General features: G+C 40.9%; 2 protein-coding genes across 3 annotated transcripts; one reads left to right on the top strand and one right to left on the bottom strand.

Annotated features, from left to right (window-relative positions):
- Positions 1–5,746: 5,746 nt before the first annotated feature.
- Positions 5,747–7,100, bottom strand: LOC144711830 (putative calcium-binding protein CML25). 2 transcript variants are annotated; one of them, XM_078585917.1, is made up of 2 exons: positions 6,877–7,100; positions 5,747–6,644 (listed from the first exon to the last, which is right to left on the bottom strand). In XM_078585917.1, exon 2 carries the CDS (start codon positions 6,559–6,561, stop codon positions 5,995–5,997), a length of 567 nt encoding a protein of 188 aa, XP_078442043.1. In that variant the 5' UTR covers positions 6,562–6,644; positions 6,877–7,100; the 3' UTR covers positions 5,747–5,994. The 2 variants fall into 2 exon arrangements, with proteins under 2 accessions (XP_078442043.1, XP_078442052.1); XM_078585926.1 differs by having other exon boundaries at positions 6,937–7,100.
- On the top strand, positions 7,087–12,549 carry LOC144711820 (putative pectinesterase 29). Its single transcript, XM_078585906.1, has 5 exons — positions 7,087–7,363; positions 7,484–7,655; positions 7,759–7,953; positions 9,309–9,535; positions 12,149–12,549. Exons 1-5 carry the CDS (start codon positions 7,170–7,172, stop codon positions 12,303–12,305), a joined length of 945 nt encoding a protein of 314 aa, XP_078442032.1. The 5' UTR covers positions 7,087–7,169; the 3' UTR covers positions 12,306–12,549.
- Positions 12,550–19,139: the final 6,590 nt, after the last annotated feature.

Raw genomic sequence — 19,139 nt, 5'->3', positions numbered from 1 at the left:
AAAAACATTCTCCTTGATCAAGTGAATCTCCTTAAAAATATGACTAATTTGAAATGAGAAAAAGCTCACTTTCATGTGCTATTGCATCACTGTTGTGCCACAACAATGTAATAGGTTTGAGATCAAAGGAATAACACTAAGGGTTGTCATTGATCTCTTGAAACACAATTTCCTTAGTTGAACCAACTTTGGCAAAATACACAGCTTTCATTGTTGAATCAGCACTTTTTTGCTCGAAACTTTTGCAAGAGATTGTACATTTTTTCAATGTAAACCAAAAGGTAGAAATAGACCAGCCATAATTTTTATCTCACTAAACTTGATTTCATGTAGCTATGATGTTATACTTTTTCTCTTCCATAACTTGGAAATTTATAACTAATCATTTTGTACATAACTATAGCAAATAATATGTGTCCTTTTTACGGAGTGTTGTGTTCATCATAGATCTTATTTCAACGAGATTTCATTCATCACTGGTGTACCGTCATGAGATATTAGTGAATGATACTTAGATATTTAAACTTCAGGTCCAATTATTATGAGACGTCTTCTGAAATAATCCATGCTAAAATAGACCATGATTTGGCATAATCCAAAAATAGACCATGATCTATATTTTTAAGTGCATATTTAAAATACTTATGGTGGTTGTCACAAAGCTTTCATGTAGAAAGTTATTTAACATCCAGATGTTAACTGATGAAAACATAATTTAATTCATAATGAGGAGAATTTTTCCTTTATATAAAGCTGATAACACCCTAAATTCTGTCTTTATTGCACGCTATTAGCACAATTTTATGCAGTTAAAGAGCTTAAAATAGGGTTGTTATCATTGATTTACAAGAAAATACTGTTTTCAAGTGATTTCTGATTTTCCCTAATTTTCTGTTAATTCTATGAATTTTAAGAGATTTATTTGAGCTTGAAATGATCATTTTTGAATGAAAACGACAAGTTTAATATTTAATTTTGTTATTTATCAGTACAGGGATGAATCAGGAAATTTTATAGAATTTAGGATTTTTTACGATTTTTTAAGATTTTTCTGAGATTTATCTGAAGAAGAAAAACATTTTTTAAGAAAAAAGATATATCTATAAGAAAAAAAACGAGTATTAACATTATTTTGGAACTTGGAAGGGCCTTTTTGTAAAGTTCTGTTGCAATGATACCCTCAAAACAGCTCTCGGTCGTGGTTGCAGGCGTAAAGATATGATTTAAAATGTTATGGGGTTTTATTGCAATTATTTAATATATTTTTTAATGTTTTTAGGAGAAACCAGAGGAGAGAGAGTGCGCGAGGGGCATATACACAATTACTTTTGGGCGGTGCGCTGCAGCAATTCCAGGCTTTTTAAGGACTTTTTTGCAAAAAGGAGGATTCAAAATGCGCCAGCCAATGAGAGAGCGACATGTCATGGCATGTTTAAAAATGAAATGAATAAATAAATCAATTTAAATCCAATGGATTAAATTGGTTTAAAATTGATTTATTAATAACTTTTGATCCTAAAGTCCGATTGAGATGATTTTTTAATGGATCTGTTCGTCTTGATCCCCTCTTCCTATCTGTTTGGATCATTCAGATCCAGTCTATATTGATATATAAACATTAATTACTAAATGGGGGTAAAATGGTGATTTTTACCATGTAACCTAAGTATAAAAGCTAAATTTCGAGAGGGGGAGCTTATTCTTGATGGTGCTCTATCACAGCTGCAAGACAGAGAGGAGCTCCAGCTTGGATCAACCTATTTGGTACTTTTTCATTCATTGTATTTGAATTTTTTGGTGTATTTTGGATGTTGTTAGTTGAATCTCGTAATCGTTCTTCTTAATTTCTGTCTGAACTTCTAAATCGCTTGGCTTGAGCGGCATGTACAAGCCCTGACTAGGATTGAGAGGAGAAATTGAGAGATTTACCTGGCTATTCAAGTGCATTTCAAGAAAACTATAAAAAAACATAAAAAGGGTTAACTTTCTAGGAGATTGAATTTCCCATTCCATTATTCAATAGAGTAGTTGTTCCTGAATTATCAAATCTACAGAATCAACCAAAACACATCTAAATATTCTTCTTAATCTCTCTAATTGACTTCTTTGATCCTTTCAATTGGATCAATTAATTCAATTTAGAGCCCCTTATTTCTTCTACTTCTCTCATCTATTCTACCCCCCTTTCCAAATTTCTCATCTAATTAGGGTGATTTAATCTCTGTTGAAGATTAAATTAACCCCAATTAGGTTCAAATTATTCAAGAAGAATATCAATTGGATTCCTTACTAGCTTCCCTTGGACGGCACTCGTACTTATCACTACACATGTTAAGTAGAGTTTTTATAAATTTTATTGTATAAGCTAAAATTGAGAACGACAAGGGTTTAAAATTGCATAAAATCGGCTTATCAAAAGCCAATATATTTTGGTACTGGTCCCCCTTTAATTTTTTAGTACTCATATTTGACCCTAATTTACAACTTTAAGAAGCTCGTACAGTTTTTAAAGTGTGCATTGACTGGATTCACAAAAATTTGATATGACATGTTCACCTTCATACGATACAGATAATAAATTTTGATATTTAGTTATAAATATCATGATAGCATACACACAATGTTCAGCACATTCCTTTTACATTTTTCACATCTTTGAAACATTATTGGGCATACAATATTGGGCATTGAAAAAGTGAATTTTCATGTCACATGTAGGATGTCATAAAGTGGGTTATTGAATACACATTTTAATTAACTTGAGACTACCTCAGTATGAGAAAGGATCATTTAAGGTTTCACACATGCCATGTAGAGAAAATTAGCCAACTATGAGAAGTTTTTGTGGGACAACGTGCCATCCTTATAGAAACACTACTTGACCCCTTTTCCAAGGGGCAACATTTGATGAGGCATCCTACTAGAAGATGGTCTCCTATGTTTGAGGAATTCTCCCACCAGATGTACATGACACATGTAATACAAACATTGCCCATCAAGAACCATGATCAAAGGCATGGGTCAGTCAAGTTGTAACCACTGAACCCACAAGACAAACAATATCACCGGCTTCCCTTTTGGAGGAATTTGAGACCTTCCTACGTACAATGCACCAAGGAGTAGGGGAAACTGTGGAAGTCTTGGGGTAGTAATGGTGCTCTCGTCTACCCGGCACTAGGAAAGATTGCATGCAAATTTCTGTCAGCCTCTACAATGGTAGTTTTTGGTTGGTTGAGCAATTGCCACCTATGAGCAATGACATCTGAAGGGGTCGAGTATTGAGCAATCATGTAAAGTGTTGGTTAAATATTTGTCAGTACAGTGACATCAATGCCCAACCAGAAACTTCAGGTATGAGTCACCTTTAACTATCACTTATATTCAATATATGCAATGTAAAACAATTGTCTATTAATTTCAGAAGTCGTAGTTGCATCCGATCCAGAGGGTGTTCTGATGATGGGTCTACAATGTACTTCATGAATCATCATGTTGGAGATGTAATGCCAATCCAAATGTTATGATTAGAATCACACAATCCATTCGTTTACATTGATTGCATGGTTCCATAATATTCTTGAACTATTTTCTGACATATAAACATGAGATTTTTTTAGCAGAATTTTTAACTTTTCACTTCCCATGATGTACGTTATAGGTGCCATGCCACCACTTGAGGAAGAGGAAGCCCAACCTTGATGCATACCACGTCGGAGTGAGAAATTGTTCCTACAACGCCTCGTGAGGCAACCATCATGAGCTCTGATTCTGAACCTAAAAATGACAACAATGATAGGCCTGAGTTATATGAAAACACCACAATTAATGTTCATCGATTGTCACTAGAGAAAATCAAACTGATTCAGCTATCTCGAAATGAATCGCTACAAGCCTTCGACTGACACTAGTTGATGCCATAACCAAGCCACACCTCCCAGTTAGCCATGATACATACTCGGACCCATGGACTAATCACATCTTCTATAGCTGCAACAACTTTTCTCTGTCAATGATTAATTTTGTCCAGTATTAGGTTGCTCTCTATTGAAAACTACCTCCATTGCTACAACCCACCCACAGTGGCAACGGATCACTTGTGGAATAAAACACTATGTTGCCTCAATCTCACCAAAGACACATGTTATCTTTACTTTACAACGGATGGCTTTTACGTTATATATTTGATAAAACACTATGTTGACTTCAACTTGGAACATTAATTTAGCATCAGATGTTTTTATCTATATTTTCATGTAATCTACATTGTCATGGCCAATGTTTCCCTTCCCTTATCATGACAGAAATTGGATATTCTTCTCACAATCACACTTCCCTTATCAAGTACAAAAAATTAATTGCATAGGCCTGGTCCTGTAATCAGTACCACCTAGAGATATATACAATTAAAAGATCTATCCCATATTTTTACTAATTAATAAATGAATCACTATTTTGATGCTGAAAATATTTTATATGTGTCAATATCGTCATCGTTATTTCTTAAATGATAGCTGTATCTAACATCGATATCCACCTAAGATTATCAGGAACCATTATTGATTCAGCAACTGAAAAGATATCCATTATGGTTAGTTGAATCAGATATCATATGTGTTCCTAATTTTTGGGGTAATGGATAACTGCAGTATCTGATTATGGATGTCGCATATGGATAATGGTAGTAGCACCCTAAGTCCTAGGAAAGACCTTAATCATATTCTAATGTTACATCTACTCAAAGATCAAATAAACTTAGGGATATACTTGTGAGGCTTGGAAAAGACAAAAAAAATGGTAGAAAATAATTCTAAACTTTAGCCTCCTCCGGTTTCATCTAAACTAAATCTACACATCAGTCATTGATAAAATATAACAATACAAGAGTTAATGAGATTACAATGTTTTTGCATCGTTTAAGAAGCATGATAATAAATAATTTTCCTTGGTTGAAGATGTCAACCAAGCTTGTAAAAATAATTTATTGACAACATCAAATATAGACTTTATCTTCTAACCTACCTTGTTTTCTGAGTCAGATTAAGAACAAAAATACTTTATTAGCAACTTCATAAATAATTTATTAGCGCTGTATCATTACTCCAGTCCTTTTTCCTGTAGTTAAACATGGGATCGGGTGAAAATAAACGGAAAGAGGAAGAAATGCAATCAGTGCCTGAAATGGCATTAAAATCAAAAATTACATTTACATTTAATGGATCGCATAATGTTGCTTTACATTTAAAAAGAATAGTCAGCTTTATGTTAGACAATCATGGGTCATCTGGCTAAAACCTATATCAATTTATTGGATTTGACAAACTTTTAATTAGAGTTTCCTTTGTCTTAGACATACCACGACCTTCTTGCTCTATTTTTATTAGCTTTCGTCAAGAATGTAACAGGTACATCCATCCTAGACCATAACATCAGTTTTGAGGATTCTTTTTGCGAGCCATACGTTCTCCCTAAAGACACACCTCGTTAAATTTATTGCATCGAGAGTTAATTTCGCCGACTTTTATTCGTTAGAATTCTCTTGAGCATCCAGGAACACAGCTTCTTCCCTCGAACCAAAAATCAGATTTCTGATAACAGAATATTATAGGGGTGGAAAATAAACCGCACTATTACTGTCGGAGAGGTAAACTTGAAACCAATTAATAGGAGGCAATTTCTCCACAAATGAGTAAAAGTAATTCGCTACGAAATGGCACCGACACTATTTCTCGCATCAAGAATCAAGAGGAGAAACGAAGAAGAGGGAAAACCCATCATCATCATTCTTGCAGGGAAGGACAGCACAGAATAAATTACCCTCAACTTGAAATCAACAGTAGGTGGCAATTTCTCAATGGATGAATCAAAACAATACGCTACGAAATGGCACTGATACTCTTTCTTGCATCAAGAATCAAGAGGATAAATGAAGGAGAGGATGAACCCATCTTCATCATTCTTGAAGGAAAGCAGAACATTCATTAAATTGCACCCTCGTCATAAATCGCCTTTAGGAGCGCCAAAACCAGACCCCGACGACATCATCAACTTAAACTCATCAAAATTAATCAACCCGTCGCCGTCTCGATCGACCCCTTCGATCATGCGCCGGCACTGCGCAACAGAAGCCGACTCCCCAAGCTTTTCATACACTCGAGCGAGCTCCTCGGCGGAAATCGACCCGTTTCTATCAAGATCGAACACCGAAAAGGCATCGCGCAGATCCTCAAGCGCGTCGGCAGGAAGAACGTTGACGGTATTTACCTCGAGAAATTCTTCCAAGTTTATGAATCCGTCCCCGTCTCGGTCGGCCTCGGCCATCATCCTCGCCACGTCTTCTTCCGAAGGGGGTTGCCCGCCGAGCCTCTCCAACACGGCTGCGAGTTCTGACGACGAGATCTTGCCGTCGCCGTTGGAATCGAACTTGGCGAAGACGATCTCGAGCTCCTCTCTCGGCGATCGCTTCGGCGACGTCGGCAGATCTTCCACCGACGCTGGAGGTGGGTTGCTTCTACTTCTTTCCTCCTTCTTCTGCCTTCGGAAGAACGATCTGATACCCCGCATTCTTCTTCTTCGTCTTCTTCTTCTTCTTCTTCTTCTTCTTCTTCTTCTTCTTCGTTTTCTTCTTCTTTCGGCAAATTCAAGCTCTGAAAAGACGAAGGATTAGAGAGAGAAAGAGGAGATAGAGAGAGAGTAATTTTGTCCGGAACGTCGTCCCGGAAGAAGAGGTCCCCAGCTTCTCCTTCAATTAACAGCCAGCCACAAAAATGAGATAAACATTCTTGAAAGAACTAAGCTTTTGAGAATATGCCACGTGGTAATTCTGGGGCCGAGGAGATTTTCCGCTACTTTGTCTAAAAGCCCAAGAAGATTACCAACCGATTCTTAATCTCCTGGCTTCCTGCAAACAAGGAGATAACGGTTGCGGACCTGATCTACCTCTCAGCGTGCGATTCGGTAGCTTCTTGTTGCCCAGCAGAAACAAACATGAGCGAGTATTCAAGAGAGGAGTTTCGTCCAATTCGAGAAATATCGAAGGTTGTCGTGCAGCCGTTCTGCATGGCACTGAAATAGATAAGAAATTTTCTAATGAAGAGCGAGGCAGGAATAGAAAGACGCGACTTATTTATAAACTGAAGTTGCAGAGTTTGTAAGCGACTAGGAAGAACAGAATGGCGTTCGCGTGGAGGTTTCTCGCTGTGTTTCTCGTGGCGATGTCGACGGCGGCGGCGGGACTCGACGTTATCTCCATCTACGTAAACCAGTCCGGCCAGGCCCAGTTCAAGACGATCCAGGCAGCCATCGATTCTGTGCCGAACAAGAACAACCGTTGGATTCGAATCCACGTCGCCCGCGGCGTCTACAGGTCCCTCCGTCATCTCTCTATCTATCGCTTTCCCTCTCTTCTCTCTTCTTTCTCGCACTAGCAATGACGAGGACGTGACGGTGGTGTTTATCTCTCTTCTTTCACGGTGACGACGAGCAGGGAACAGGTGATGGTGTCGATACAGAAGAGTTTTATAATGTTAGAAGGAGAGGGAAAGGACCAGACCTTCATAGAGTGGTCAGCACACGCTTCTCCGACGGTTTCAGACCCCGAAACCGCTGCTTTCTCTCTCATGGCGCCGAACTTCGTTGCAAAGCGGATCACATTCAAGGTGGGTTTTTTGTTTTTTCAAGTTTCAACTATATTTTCTCTCTTCCGCCATGGAGAAGAGAGGGATGGAGAGAGTGAAAGTGTGTGGAGTTGGGTGATGGCAGAATGCGTATAGAGGGGAGACGGCGGCGCCGGCGTTGGCGGCGATAATTTGGTCGGATAAGGCGGCCTTCTACGACTGCGGGTTTGTGGGTTACCAGGACACGCTATGCGACATGTCCGGGCGCCATTATTTCAAGGATTGCCGAATTGAAGGGGCCGTCGACTTCATCTTCGGCATTGGCCGGTCCATCTATGATGTGAGCCCCCCTCGTCCGATCTCTCTCTCCCGCTCTCTCTCTATCTCTCTCTATCTCTCTCTATCTCTCTCTATCTCTCTCTATCTATCTCTATCTATCTTTATCTCTCCCCCTCTCTATCTATCTATCTATCTATATATATATCTATCTATCTCTCTCCCGCTCTCTCTCTATCTATCTCTATCTTTATCCCTCTTAGAATATATATCTCTCATCTATCTACCTATCTCTATCTCTGATCCGCTCTCTATCTATCCATCTATCTATCTCCCGCTCTCTCTCTCTATCTATATATCTATCTCTATCTATCTACCTATCTCTATCTCTCTCCCTCTCTATCTCTCTCTATCTATATATCTCGCTCTCTATCTATCTATCTATCTATCTATCTCTATCTATCTCTCATCCGCTCTCTCTCTATCTATCTATCCCTTACTCTCCCGCTCTCTCTCTCTTTCTCCCTCTCTATCTCTATCTCACTCCCGTTCTCTCTCTTTTCTCCCTCTCTATCTCACCACCGCTCTCTTTCTCTCCATCCCTATCTCTCTTCCCCTCTCTCTTTCTCTCTATCTCTCCCGCTCTCTCTCCTCTCTCTCTCCATCTCTATCTCTCCCCCCCCTCTCTCTTCCTCTCTATCTCTCCCGCTCTCTCTCCTCCTCTCTATCTCCATCTCTATCTCTCTCCTCCCCTCTCTCTTCCTCTCTATCTCTATCTCTTCCTCTCCCTATCTCTCTCCCCCTCGCTCTCTTCCTGTCTCCCCCCCCTCTCTCTGTCTCTCTCCCGCTTTCTGTCACTCACTCCCGATGGCGCACTTTTTTCTTTCTATCACACTCTTGCTTGTATGATCCCTCTCTCCCTATCTCTCTTTCTTTTTTTCTTTCTTATTCACTATCTCTGTCTTTCTCTCCCTTTTGTCTCTTACTCACACGCACGCTCGCTCCTTTTTCCTCTTTCTGTCTGTCTCTCTTTCTCACACTCGCTCTACTTCTCCTTATATCTCTTTCGCGCGTTCACCCACTACTCTCTCTTTTTCGCGCTCGCTCACGACTCTCTCTCCCTTGCTCGTTTTCTCTCTTTCTCTCTCTTTCTCACCCTCTTTCTGGATCTCCTTTCTCCCTTACTCTATCGCTCTCTGTCAAACACTCCCGCTCACTCTGTTCTCCGTTTCTCTCTCTCATTTCTTTCAATCACTTTACCTTCCTATCGCTCGCTCAATTTCTCTCCCACTGTTAATCTATATTTCATCTCTCTATCTCCCTCTTTTTTCTCTTCGTTTTTGCTACACAATCTCTCTCAACCTCAGTTGATATATTTAACGACGAAATTCGATTCTTTTGGTTTATTTCCGTGAGCAGAGTTGCGCGATAGTTTCCACAGGCGATGGTTGGATCACTGCGCACGGAAGGAACAGCGCAAATGATACCAGTGGCTACGTCTTTAAAAACTGTAATATCACAGGAACGGGCAAGACGCACTTAGGAAGACCATGGGGACCCCTCTCCACCGTCATCTACTACGAGTCTTTCATGGCGGATATCGTCGTACCGCAGGGCTGGGAAGCCTGGTTCCAGTCCAATCACCTGTAATTCTCTCTCTCTGTCTCTCTCTGTCTCTCTCTGTCTCTGTCTCTCTGTCTCTCTGTCTCTCTCTCTGTCTCTCTCTGTCTCTCTCTCTCTCTCTCTCTCTCTCTCTCTCTCTCTCTCTCTCTCTCTCTCTCTCTCTCTCTCTCTCTCTCTCTCTCTCTCTCTCTCTCTCTCTCTCTCTCTCTCTCTCTCTCTCTCTCTCTCTCTCTCTCTCTCTCTCTCTCTCTCTCTCTCTTTCTCTCTCTCTCTCTCTCTCTCTCTCGCTATCAATCTCTCAATCTCTCAATCACTCTCTCATTCTCTCTCTATCAATCTCTCAATATTTCAATCTCTCTCTCACTCTCTGACTCTCACAATGTCTCTCTCAGTCTCTCTCTCTCAATCTCTCTCAGTCTCGCTCTCTCTCAATCTCTCTCCCTCTCTCGCTCTCTCCAATCTCTCTCTCCCTCTCTCTCTTCAATCTTTCTCTCTCCCTCTCTCTCCTTCTCTTTCTTCAATCTCTCTCTCTCCTTCTCTCTCTTCAATCTTTCTCTCTCCCTCTCTCTCTCTCCAATCTCTCTCACACACTCTCTTCAATCTCTCTCTCTCCCTCCCTCTCCCTCTCTCTCTTTTCAAACTCACTCTCTCTCTCTCTCTTCAATCTTTCTCTCTCCCTCTCTCTCCAATCTCTCTCTCTTTTCAATTTCTCTTCTCTCTCTTCAATCTCTCTATCTCAATCCCTCTCTCCCTCTCTCACTCTCTATCTCTTCAATCTTTCGCTCTCCCTCTCTCTCCAATCTCTCTCTCACTCTCTCTCTTCAATCTCTCTATCTCAATCCCTCTCTCCCTCTCTCTCTTTTCAATCTCTCTCTCACTCTCTCTCTCTTCAATCTCTCTATCTCAATCCCTCTCTCCCTCTCTCTCTTTTCAATCTCTCTCTCACTCTCTCTCTTCAATCTCTCTATCTCAATCCCCTTCTCTCCCTCTCTCTCAACCTTTCTCCCTCTTCCTCCCTCTCTCTCTCTTTTCAATCTCTCTCTTTGCCTTTCTCTCTTCAATCTCTCTATCTCAATCCCCTTCTCTCCCTCTCTCTCAACTTTTCTCCCTCTTCCTCCCTCTCTCTCAACCTTTCTCCCTCTTCCTCCCTCTCTCTCTCTCTTTTCAATCTCTCTCTTTCCCTTTCTCTCTTCAATCTCTCTATCTCAATCCCCTTCTCTCCCTCTCTCTCTCAACCTTTCTCCCTCTTCCTCCCTCTCTCTCTCTTTTCAATCTCTCTCTTTCCCTTTCTCTCTTCAATCTCTCTATCTCAATCCCCTTCTCTCCCTCTCTCTCAACCTTTCTCCCTCTTCCTCCCTCTCTCTCTCTTTTCAATCTCTCTCTTTCCCTTTCTCTCTTCAATCTCTCTCAATCCCCCTCTCCCTCTTTCTTCAGTCTCTCTCCCTCTCTCTTCAATCTCTCTCAATCCCTCTCTCCCTCTCTCCCTCTCTCTTCAGTCTCTCTCAATTCCTCTCTCCCTCTCTCTCTTCAATATCTCTCTCAATCCATCACTCTCTTCAGTCTCTCTCTCTCTCCCTCTCTCGCTCTTCAATCTCTCTCTCATTCCCTCTCTCTCTTCAGTCTCTCTCTGCCTCTCTCGCTCCTCAATCTCTCTCTCAATCCCTCTCTCTCTCTCCCTCTCTCCCTCTATCTTCCTCTCTCTCTCCCTCCATCTCTCTCTCTCTATAAATAATATCTAAGCTATCTATCTCTGTCTACATATAAAATATCTAAGATATCTATCCCTCTTTAGATATACCTATATAATATCTAAGCTACATATCTCTCTATATATAAAATAGCTAAGATATCTAACTCTCTATAGATATATATATAATATCTAAGCTATCTATCTTTCTCTATACATCAAATATCTAAGATACCTATCTCTCCATAGATATATATAATGTCTAAGTTATATATCTCTCTATTCATATAATATCTAAGACATCTATGTCTCTCTATATATAATATCTAAAATATCTATCTCTGTACATGTATATATATATAGATCTTTACATATGATGATGGTCGATTATTTCTCCTTATCCATCCATCTATTCTCCCATCTATCTATCTATACAGATATTTAATTTTTATCTATCTGTATATATATATATATCTTTCTCTATATCTAGTTTATTTTTTTACTTTTTATGTACTGTATTTATATTTTTTCATGTATTGGTAAATGCATCTTATATTCTTTAAGTATCGCTCTTTATTAGTAAGTATCTATCTCTAATCTATAAGATATAACATGTTTACATCATATCTATCTTATCATATATATATAGTGTATTTATCAATCAATATGTCCGAGAGCCTACCTATCTATCTAAATATCTGCTTATATAACCATCTAGGTATCTTCTAACCATCTAGTTTATTACTATGTATCTTTCTGTTTATTTTTGTATATTTATCAATTCATGCATATCTTATGTATCATTTTTTTATTTGTTATCCTCTTACTTGTCTACCTATATATCTATTTATCTGTCTATACATACCTGTATATATCTAACTAGCTAGCAATCAATATAAATAAAGATGCATCGCACCTAATATCTCTAAATGTTGGGGTGATTTTCCAGGGCGGAGATAACCTACGTTGAGAGTGGCTGCAGTGGACCAGGTTCAGACACCTCATCCCGGGTCAGTTGGGAGAAGAAACTCAACCAGTCAGTTCTGGAGAAATATATCAACATGAGTTACATCAATCACGATGGATGGCTGGAGAAACAGCCCTGAAAGCCCAATCAAGGTACAAAATCTAACACCATGGTTTCCATCTGCAATTACTCACAATAGTTGAGTATACTCCAGATGGTGACCCTGGGTATGCAGAAGAGCAGCTAGCGAGTAGCAAAGTTAATTTAGATTGCAGTCATAGTTTTTTTTTTCTTCGAATTTTTGGCTCTTGCTTAGAATGAGAGCCTGAGGTTATCTATTTTCATTCTATCAGCGCGTTTATAAAATTTTGGTCAAAAGCCTATCACAATGGTTGTGCAGTTTATTAGGATAAAAAATGACTGAATCTCTGGGTAAAATAGGGTAGGAATGACTGGCCCAGCTGGTATGGATTTGCAGAGTTTTTTCAAGGATTTCAGAGACATGTAAGGATCACTTCTAAGTGAAAACATGTAAAGATAAGAGATAGAGAAAAAGAGAGAGAGAGAGAGAGAGAGAGAGAGAGAAATAAAGAGAGAGAGAGAGAGAGCTTTTAGGATCATAGGTTCATTAATATTGATGTCTTCTGATAAATTGAGGTTTAGACAAAAGATATTATAAGTTAATATGAATGGTTCAAGAAAACTAAGCCACAAGGTAGATAGTTAGACTATGGATTTTTTACAAATCCTCTATAATGAAAGCTACAATATTTTTTCACGAAATAGAAACACTAATTTATTTAAAGGGGGCGGGCATTAGTAAGATGGGCTATTTGGAGACCCTGGAGCTCTTTTTTTTTAAGGGAGATAGTGGTTTTTGTTAACAAAATAGTTTCTTGTCGATCTCTTAAATGATACTATTATCTAATGGCCATATTAATCACACGAGCCATTTTATAGCCCTGAATTTTTATATTCATAGAAATAATTTTATGTATTGAATCTTATTCAACATTGTATTACAAAGTTTTAAAACTCAGTTGACGAATATTATTTTGGATATAGTTATGAAACAATCATTGGCACACTTTTCTCAAAGACTGTAGTTTTTAAATTTTGTATATCTTATTCTATTTTATATTATGATTTATGTATGAGAAGACAATAATAATAATCTGTTATTCCTTTATTTTTTATTTTTTATTTAGATAATTTTTTAATACTTTTATTTAAATATTTATATCTGGGTTTAAATTTATTTTCATGAGTTGTACTGATGTCGTTCTAGCCGTAGCATTAGATCTAGAGGTAATGTTGAATGAAGAGCAATGTGATGATGCGGATAACTGTTAGGATGAATGAGATTCCACATGAAAATGTCCTGAGGGATTACAGAATGTTCATACTTTCACAACAATATCTTATTTTAAAAAATTTCTGTAATATGTGATCTGTTTTAACTCTAAGGATCTTTTGCCATAAAACCCTCCACAATAGGAAAAATGTGATTAAGCAAATAATGAACATGAGTAAAAATAAAATTTTGAGACATTTAAAGGTTATCCATTATGAGAATTTTGATGAGCTATAGATTGAATTGACACGGACAAAGATCAGTAATGTTATCAATAGTACATCATCATCCATAATGACAAGCATGCATGCTTTGAAGTTCCAAAGGCAATAGGTAACAAATACATTTTCACATGTCATATGAAGCATTATCAAGCACACCGTAAAGGGTAACCCCCCTTGAATAAAGATCTTAAAATCTTGCATGATGAAGATGCACAGTCATATAAGGAGAAAATTTTGCAGTTATCATTTAGAGGATGTATGTGTCTTCATCTTCACGTATGCATGTATTGCATAAAATAATAAAACAAGTGAGAGAACACCTCGAGTGAGTTATTTCCATGTTAGTTTTCCTCTACATGAACAACATAAAGAGCATGCTGAAGATTCAATTCTTAGATTTTTATCATGTTTTTAAGATAAATGAAACCCTAGGGTTTTATTTCCATTGAAATACTTCTTAGCTATCATTTTAATCCAAATGTATGTCAGGGTGACTAGCGAGGCCTCCAGTAATAATTTTATGGTTCATATGATTAATAATATATTGTTGTCGAGTCGGTCATACTTCCATATAAATAATAATTTCATTGAAGTACATATTTACTGATTATTATTAATCTATTGTGATGTTTATAATGAAGTTCCTGAATACACGCAGTGATGTTGTGAATTATGATTCAAAATCCAAATAACATGTCTCTAAAAATTCATTCAAGATGGTATCAAACTATTTGGAAATAAAATCACTATCTAATCTTACTTACATGATAAGTATTGTTGATTCTATGGTCATTTTTGTGGGAACACTAATAACAAATGTGCTTCTCTTTACGTAAAGAGTTCAGTGAATCCCAGAACTCGTTCCTGAAAGGATCTCCACAAATAACGGAATGGTATTGTACGCTATTATCAATCAATTTTATTTGTGTCATGGTGGTATAGGTGATCCTCACACGTGATACACCAATGACACTATATAATCCTTCGCCATAATTTGACTAAGACATATGAGTCCCTAATCATGGGATTCAAATAATTATTCTCTCAGGTATAGCAATAATAACATGAAGGTGATTGAGTGGTCAAGATGGGATCATCTATCCCCGGTATATGAGGAGATTGACTCAAGGAAGAAGATATTATAAATCACTATCAAGAGTAGTAGGAATATTAGAAAGAGCATTCTCCAATCATCCCCATTATGCATAAGTCCTAACTGAAATGATGTATCAGTGTCTAATGGATGACCATACCCTAAAATGACATCTATAAGCGCTTCTCTCTCCTCTAAATTTGGCGATCTGCTCATAACTCTTGCGTCTGATCTCAGAACGAGCTGAAGCTGGTCATGTTGGATTCAGAAGGTCAAAATCTATTGGAATCGACTCAAAAATTGCCTCAAGCGGATCTGTATACCTCGTTGTAGACGGATTTCAAGATCAAAGGTGAGTTTTATTTCCTGATTTTTATTTTCTACCATTCCAAATTGTGTCAAATTTGGGCTTGGATTGTTCGTCTTGGGAAGCAGCACAATTAGGTATGATTTATTTTCATTTATTTATCATTTTACCTATTAATTTCTGATGTTTTAGAAGCCTTCACCGAGAAAAATCAACAAAAAAAACGTAGCGGCCCGCAATCCCATGAGGGCCGCTGAGTCAGCAGTGCCAGCTAGCTGGATGTCTGATGTGTCAAACACGTCAAACGACCAGCACACGCACCCATGCGAGCTACCGTTGAAAGCTCACCATTTATCTGACGTGCTGGCCACGTCAGATAATGGTCAGTTGAATGCGCCAGCCAAAAGATCCATCCAGGCCGTCGGATCTGACAGCCTGGATGGATCTTACGCTCCAAAAAAAACAAAATCAAAAAAAAAAACAAACTTGCAAGAAAACCCAAAAATTTTACCTCTAACGCCACCGACAGCATTAAATGTTGTGGGTGGCATTTGTCCATCTATCTGGACCATCCCCGACAACACGTGTCGCGCAGACAACGGCCCAAATGATGGACCCTCGATGGACCGCTCGCAGATTCAAAAAAATGAGACGTTGGCATTAAATGCCGACACCTCATTTACTCTACCTTTTTTCCTCGAAACTCATCCCACAGCCACGTCAAATCCGACGGCGGAGAATGAACCAATCCTCCAGATCGATCCATCCCCAGCCGTTGGATCAGAGCGATCCTTCCATGTGGAGGGAGGTCTTAGTGATCCCGACAACGCATTAAATGCGTTGCCAGTAAGTTTACCCCTGTGGTGCCTACAATAGTTGACCAGTTGATGCCTTTGTTGCCGTTGGATCTCCCTGTGGTACATCCATTGGAGGTTATGATCAAGCCATGTCGTCGCTCCCTCAAATTCCGAATATTTTTGCTGATGTGGCCATTAAAGAACCCGACACACGTGGCCGAGATGGCAAGGCTGGATTGGACCGCATGAATCTAGCTGGCCCGCCATCTCAGCCACATGACACATCGTGCTGACTGGGCTGGATGAGGGAGACGAGTTTGACTGAGTCGACTCAGCAGATCACAGCCGAGTCGACCTAGTCGACTCGGTCGAGAGCAGCCGAGTCAACCCCGTCAAACCGGTCACGCCAGACCTAGTCAACCCAGTCGATCTGGTAGACTCGGTTCTTTCTGACCGAGTTGACCTTGTTGACTTGGTCCATTCAGACCCGGTTGACTTGGCGTAACCCACATGGGTCAAACAAGTAGACTTGGTCAAACATGTAGACTCGATCAAACTCTACCAAGACAACCTGGGCAACTCGGTACATGGTGACCAAGTCAACCTGGTTGACTTGGCCTACTCAAATCGAGCCGACCCAGTTGACTCAGCACATACCGCCCGAATCAAATGGGTTGACTTGGTCAAAAATGACCCAGTCATCTTGGTTGACTCGACTGACTCACTTTGAGACGACCTAGGTGACGTGGCCCACTCCGCCCTAGACTTCCAGGTTGGTTCAGTTCACTCAAGACGAGTTGACTCAACCTGTCAACGCCAGGTCAAACATGCTACTTCAGCCCGTGTGGACATTGATTCAACAGCTGACCTGACCGGTACGACCAATCTCGACCGAGTTTCTTCGATAGAGTTGACTGGGTACGCCCCGTTAGACCCGGTGGATTCGGGCCAACATGCCCAAGTTGACTCGGGTGCTCCTGACCGATCCAGTCAAGTGGATCGACTCAAGCTTGCCCAAAATAACTTATCCGGCACAGCTCCACTCCCAACGATGACTTGGGCGGCGAGAGTGGCAGGTCCTTCACATACGACCCCCAATAAACCACTACCGAAGACTATGCTTCCCCCTCTTTACGATGCCACGATCCCGAAGAGGGGTTATACTGACTCTGAGGGTGTGCGCGTAGTCACCTTCTCCAAGGAGGAGGTATCGTGAATGGAAGCATCATTTGCTTATACCCTGATTGGATTGTTTGCTACGAAGCGACCATTCATTGACGACATCATGAGAGTATACCTAGCGCCACGAAACTTCCTTGGGCGAGTCGTCATTGGAGTACGCAATTATAGGAGCGTCTTTATTCGTTTCCAATTGGAAGCCAAGTTCACGAAGGCTTGGAGCTATACCATATGGACGATCAATGGCTCCATGATGCACACCTACCGATGGGCGGCAGAGCAGACGAGCGGTTCACACGAGCATTGCCCCCACTCTGTCCCGGTGTGGATAGGATTCCCAGGACTACGACCCCATCTCTTTACACCTACCGCCCTGGAATCCCTATCCAACGTTGTCGGAACTTTCATATGTACAGAAAAAGACGTCCACCTGTTCAGTCTCCCTGGATATGCGAGGGTATGTGTAGAGATAGATCTACTGGAGCCCATCCATCGCATGATACTCATTCGCAATGGCGATGAGATGATTCACCAGTCTGTTGTGTACGAAAACCTCCCATAGTTATGTACACACTGCACCCTACTGGGTCATACCCTCCATACGTGTCGCCAAAAGGGGATGCAGACTGTCTTGACCCCCGAGGAAGAGTATCTTCCACCCTTAGCCTAAAACATCTACATAGTCGCGACGAGCTCTACCGTCCAAGGGTGTCGCCCTGACCAGAGACCACCCCTAGGCACGCGTCCCACATCCACACCGCATGCCGCAACTAGTGTGTCCTCTTCTATCCCTCGAGATACTACGACGGCGTAGCCTATAAAGGCTAAGCCTCCCCTCACAACTTCACAGTGGGTGAAGAAGGGCGCTGATAAGCGCCCCCAAACCCTACCACGGGCTAAGGATGCCCCTTCCACTGGTAAAGGCAAAGAGGTAAGTGTGTCCACACTAACCTCGAATACTTCCGCCCTTCTAGATGTATCATAAGGACCAGAGGCAAGCGATTACCTAGAGGTCAGGCGAAGTCCCTCTCGTATCCTCTCTACACCCCCCCCAGCTTCCTCATCTCCTCAACCAATTACCCCCCTCCCCTCATCATCCCCTCATCATCCCCCCATGTATCCTCCCGCCCGTCAGCCCCTCGGTCTAGCTCTCCCCACCCTGCACCCCATTCCCCCCCCCCTCGTCATCCCCCCACGTACCCTCCCGTGTCTCCTCCCACCAATCAACCCCTCGATATAGCTGTACCCATCCTGCACCCCCTCCTCGCCCCTCGTCATCTATTCAGCCCACATCTTCCCCCCCCTCTTCATCACCTATCACATCTCCACCCACCATCCGATCCCCTTCATCTCCCACATCACCCCACAACCCATCGTCCTTTTCTACCCAACCGCAGCCCCCACCTGATATACTCATCTCCATGCTCGACCTCCGTCCATCACATATCCCTTTCGAGCAGGCGGAGCGCTTGACTAATCGTCAGGCTTCACTCACTAGTTCGGAGGACACTTGTGGAGGTACTAGTGGTTGGGCTTCCACGGGAGAGGAGGAGGAAAATGTCTCTATCTCTAAGGATTCAGACGTGGATACCTCTCGCCCTCCGCGACATCATTCGGATGCCTCCCATACACGCCGCATATACAACACCCGATCGAGGGTGCGTCACGTGAGCCGATAGTTTATGATTTCAAGTCTTTTTTGGAACTGTAGAGGGATTGGTAACCCTCTAACCCAGTCACATCTCCCCTCACTAATAAAAAAGCACAACTTAGGGATAGTTGGGCTTATCGAATCGATGACAACATCGGATCATTCCCACTCCATTGCGAGGAAACTCGGAATGGATCATGTTTATTGTCATTCCTCTATTAAGCTCTAGCTTCTTTGGAAGTGAGATTATTCGTTGGTGCTACTGGCTGAAGGGACCCGGTACGTCACTTTGGACATACCGTACCCCCTGAAGCTTTACTCGCTTACTGTCGTTTATGCCCCGAATAGATAACTAGAGTAGGAGGCCC

Source organism: Wolffia australiana, chromosome 1 (assembly GCF_029677425.1).
Source record: "Wolffia australiana isolate 7733 chromosome 1, ASM2967742v1".
In the NCBI taxonomy this organism is placed as follows: domain Eukaryota; kingdom Viridiplantae; phylum Streptophyta; class Magnoliopsida; order Alismatales; family Araceae; genus Wolffia; species Wolffia australiana.
Note: the sequence above shows the minus strand (reverse complement) of the source record. Positions and strands in the feature narration are given on the sequence as shown.

Coding starts and splice junctions, on each gene's coding strand:
- LOC144711830 (XM_078585917.1), bottom strand. CDS start 6,561: ATGCGGGGTATCAGATCGTTCTTCCGAAGGCAGAAGAAGGAGGAAAGA.
- LOC144711820 (XM_078585906.1), top strand. CDS start 7,170: ATGGCGTTCGCGTGGAGGTTTCTCGCTGTGTTTCTCGTGGCGATGTCG. Junction 7,656..7,758: donor CAAAGCGGATCACATTCAAG/GTGGGTTTTTTG, acceptor GGGTGATGGCAG/AATGCGTATAGAGGGGAGAC. Junction 7,954..9,308: donor TTGGCCGGTCCATCTATGAT/GTGAGCCCCCCT, acceptor TTCCGTGAGCAG/AGTTGCGCGATAGTTTCCAC.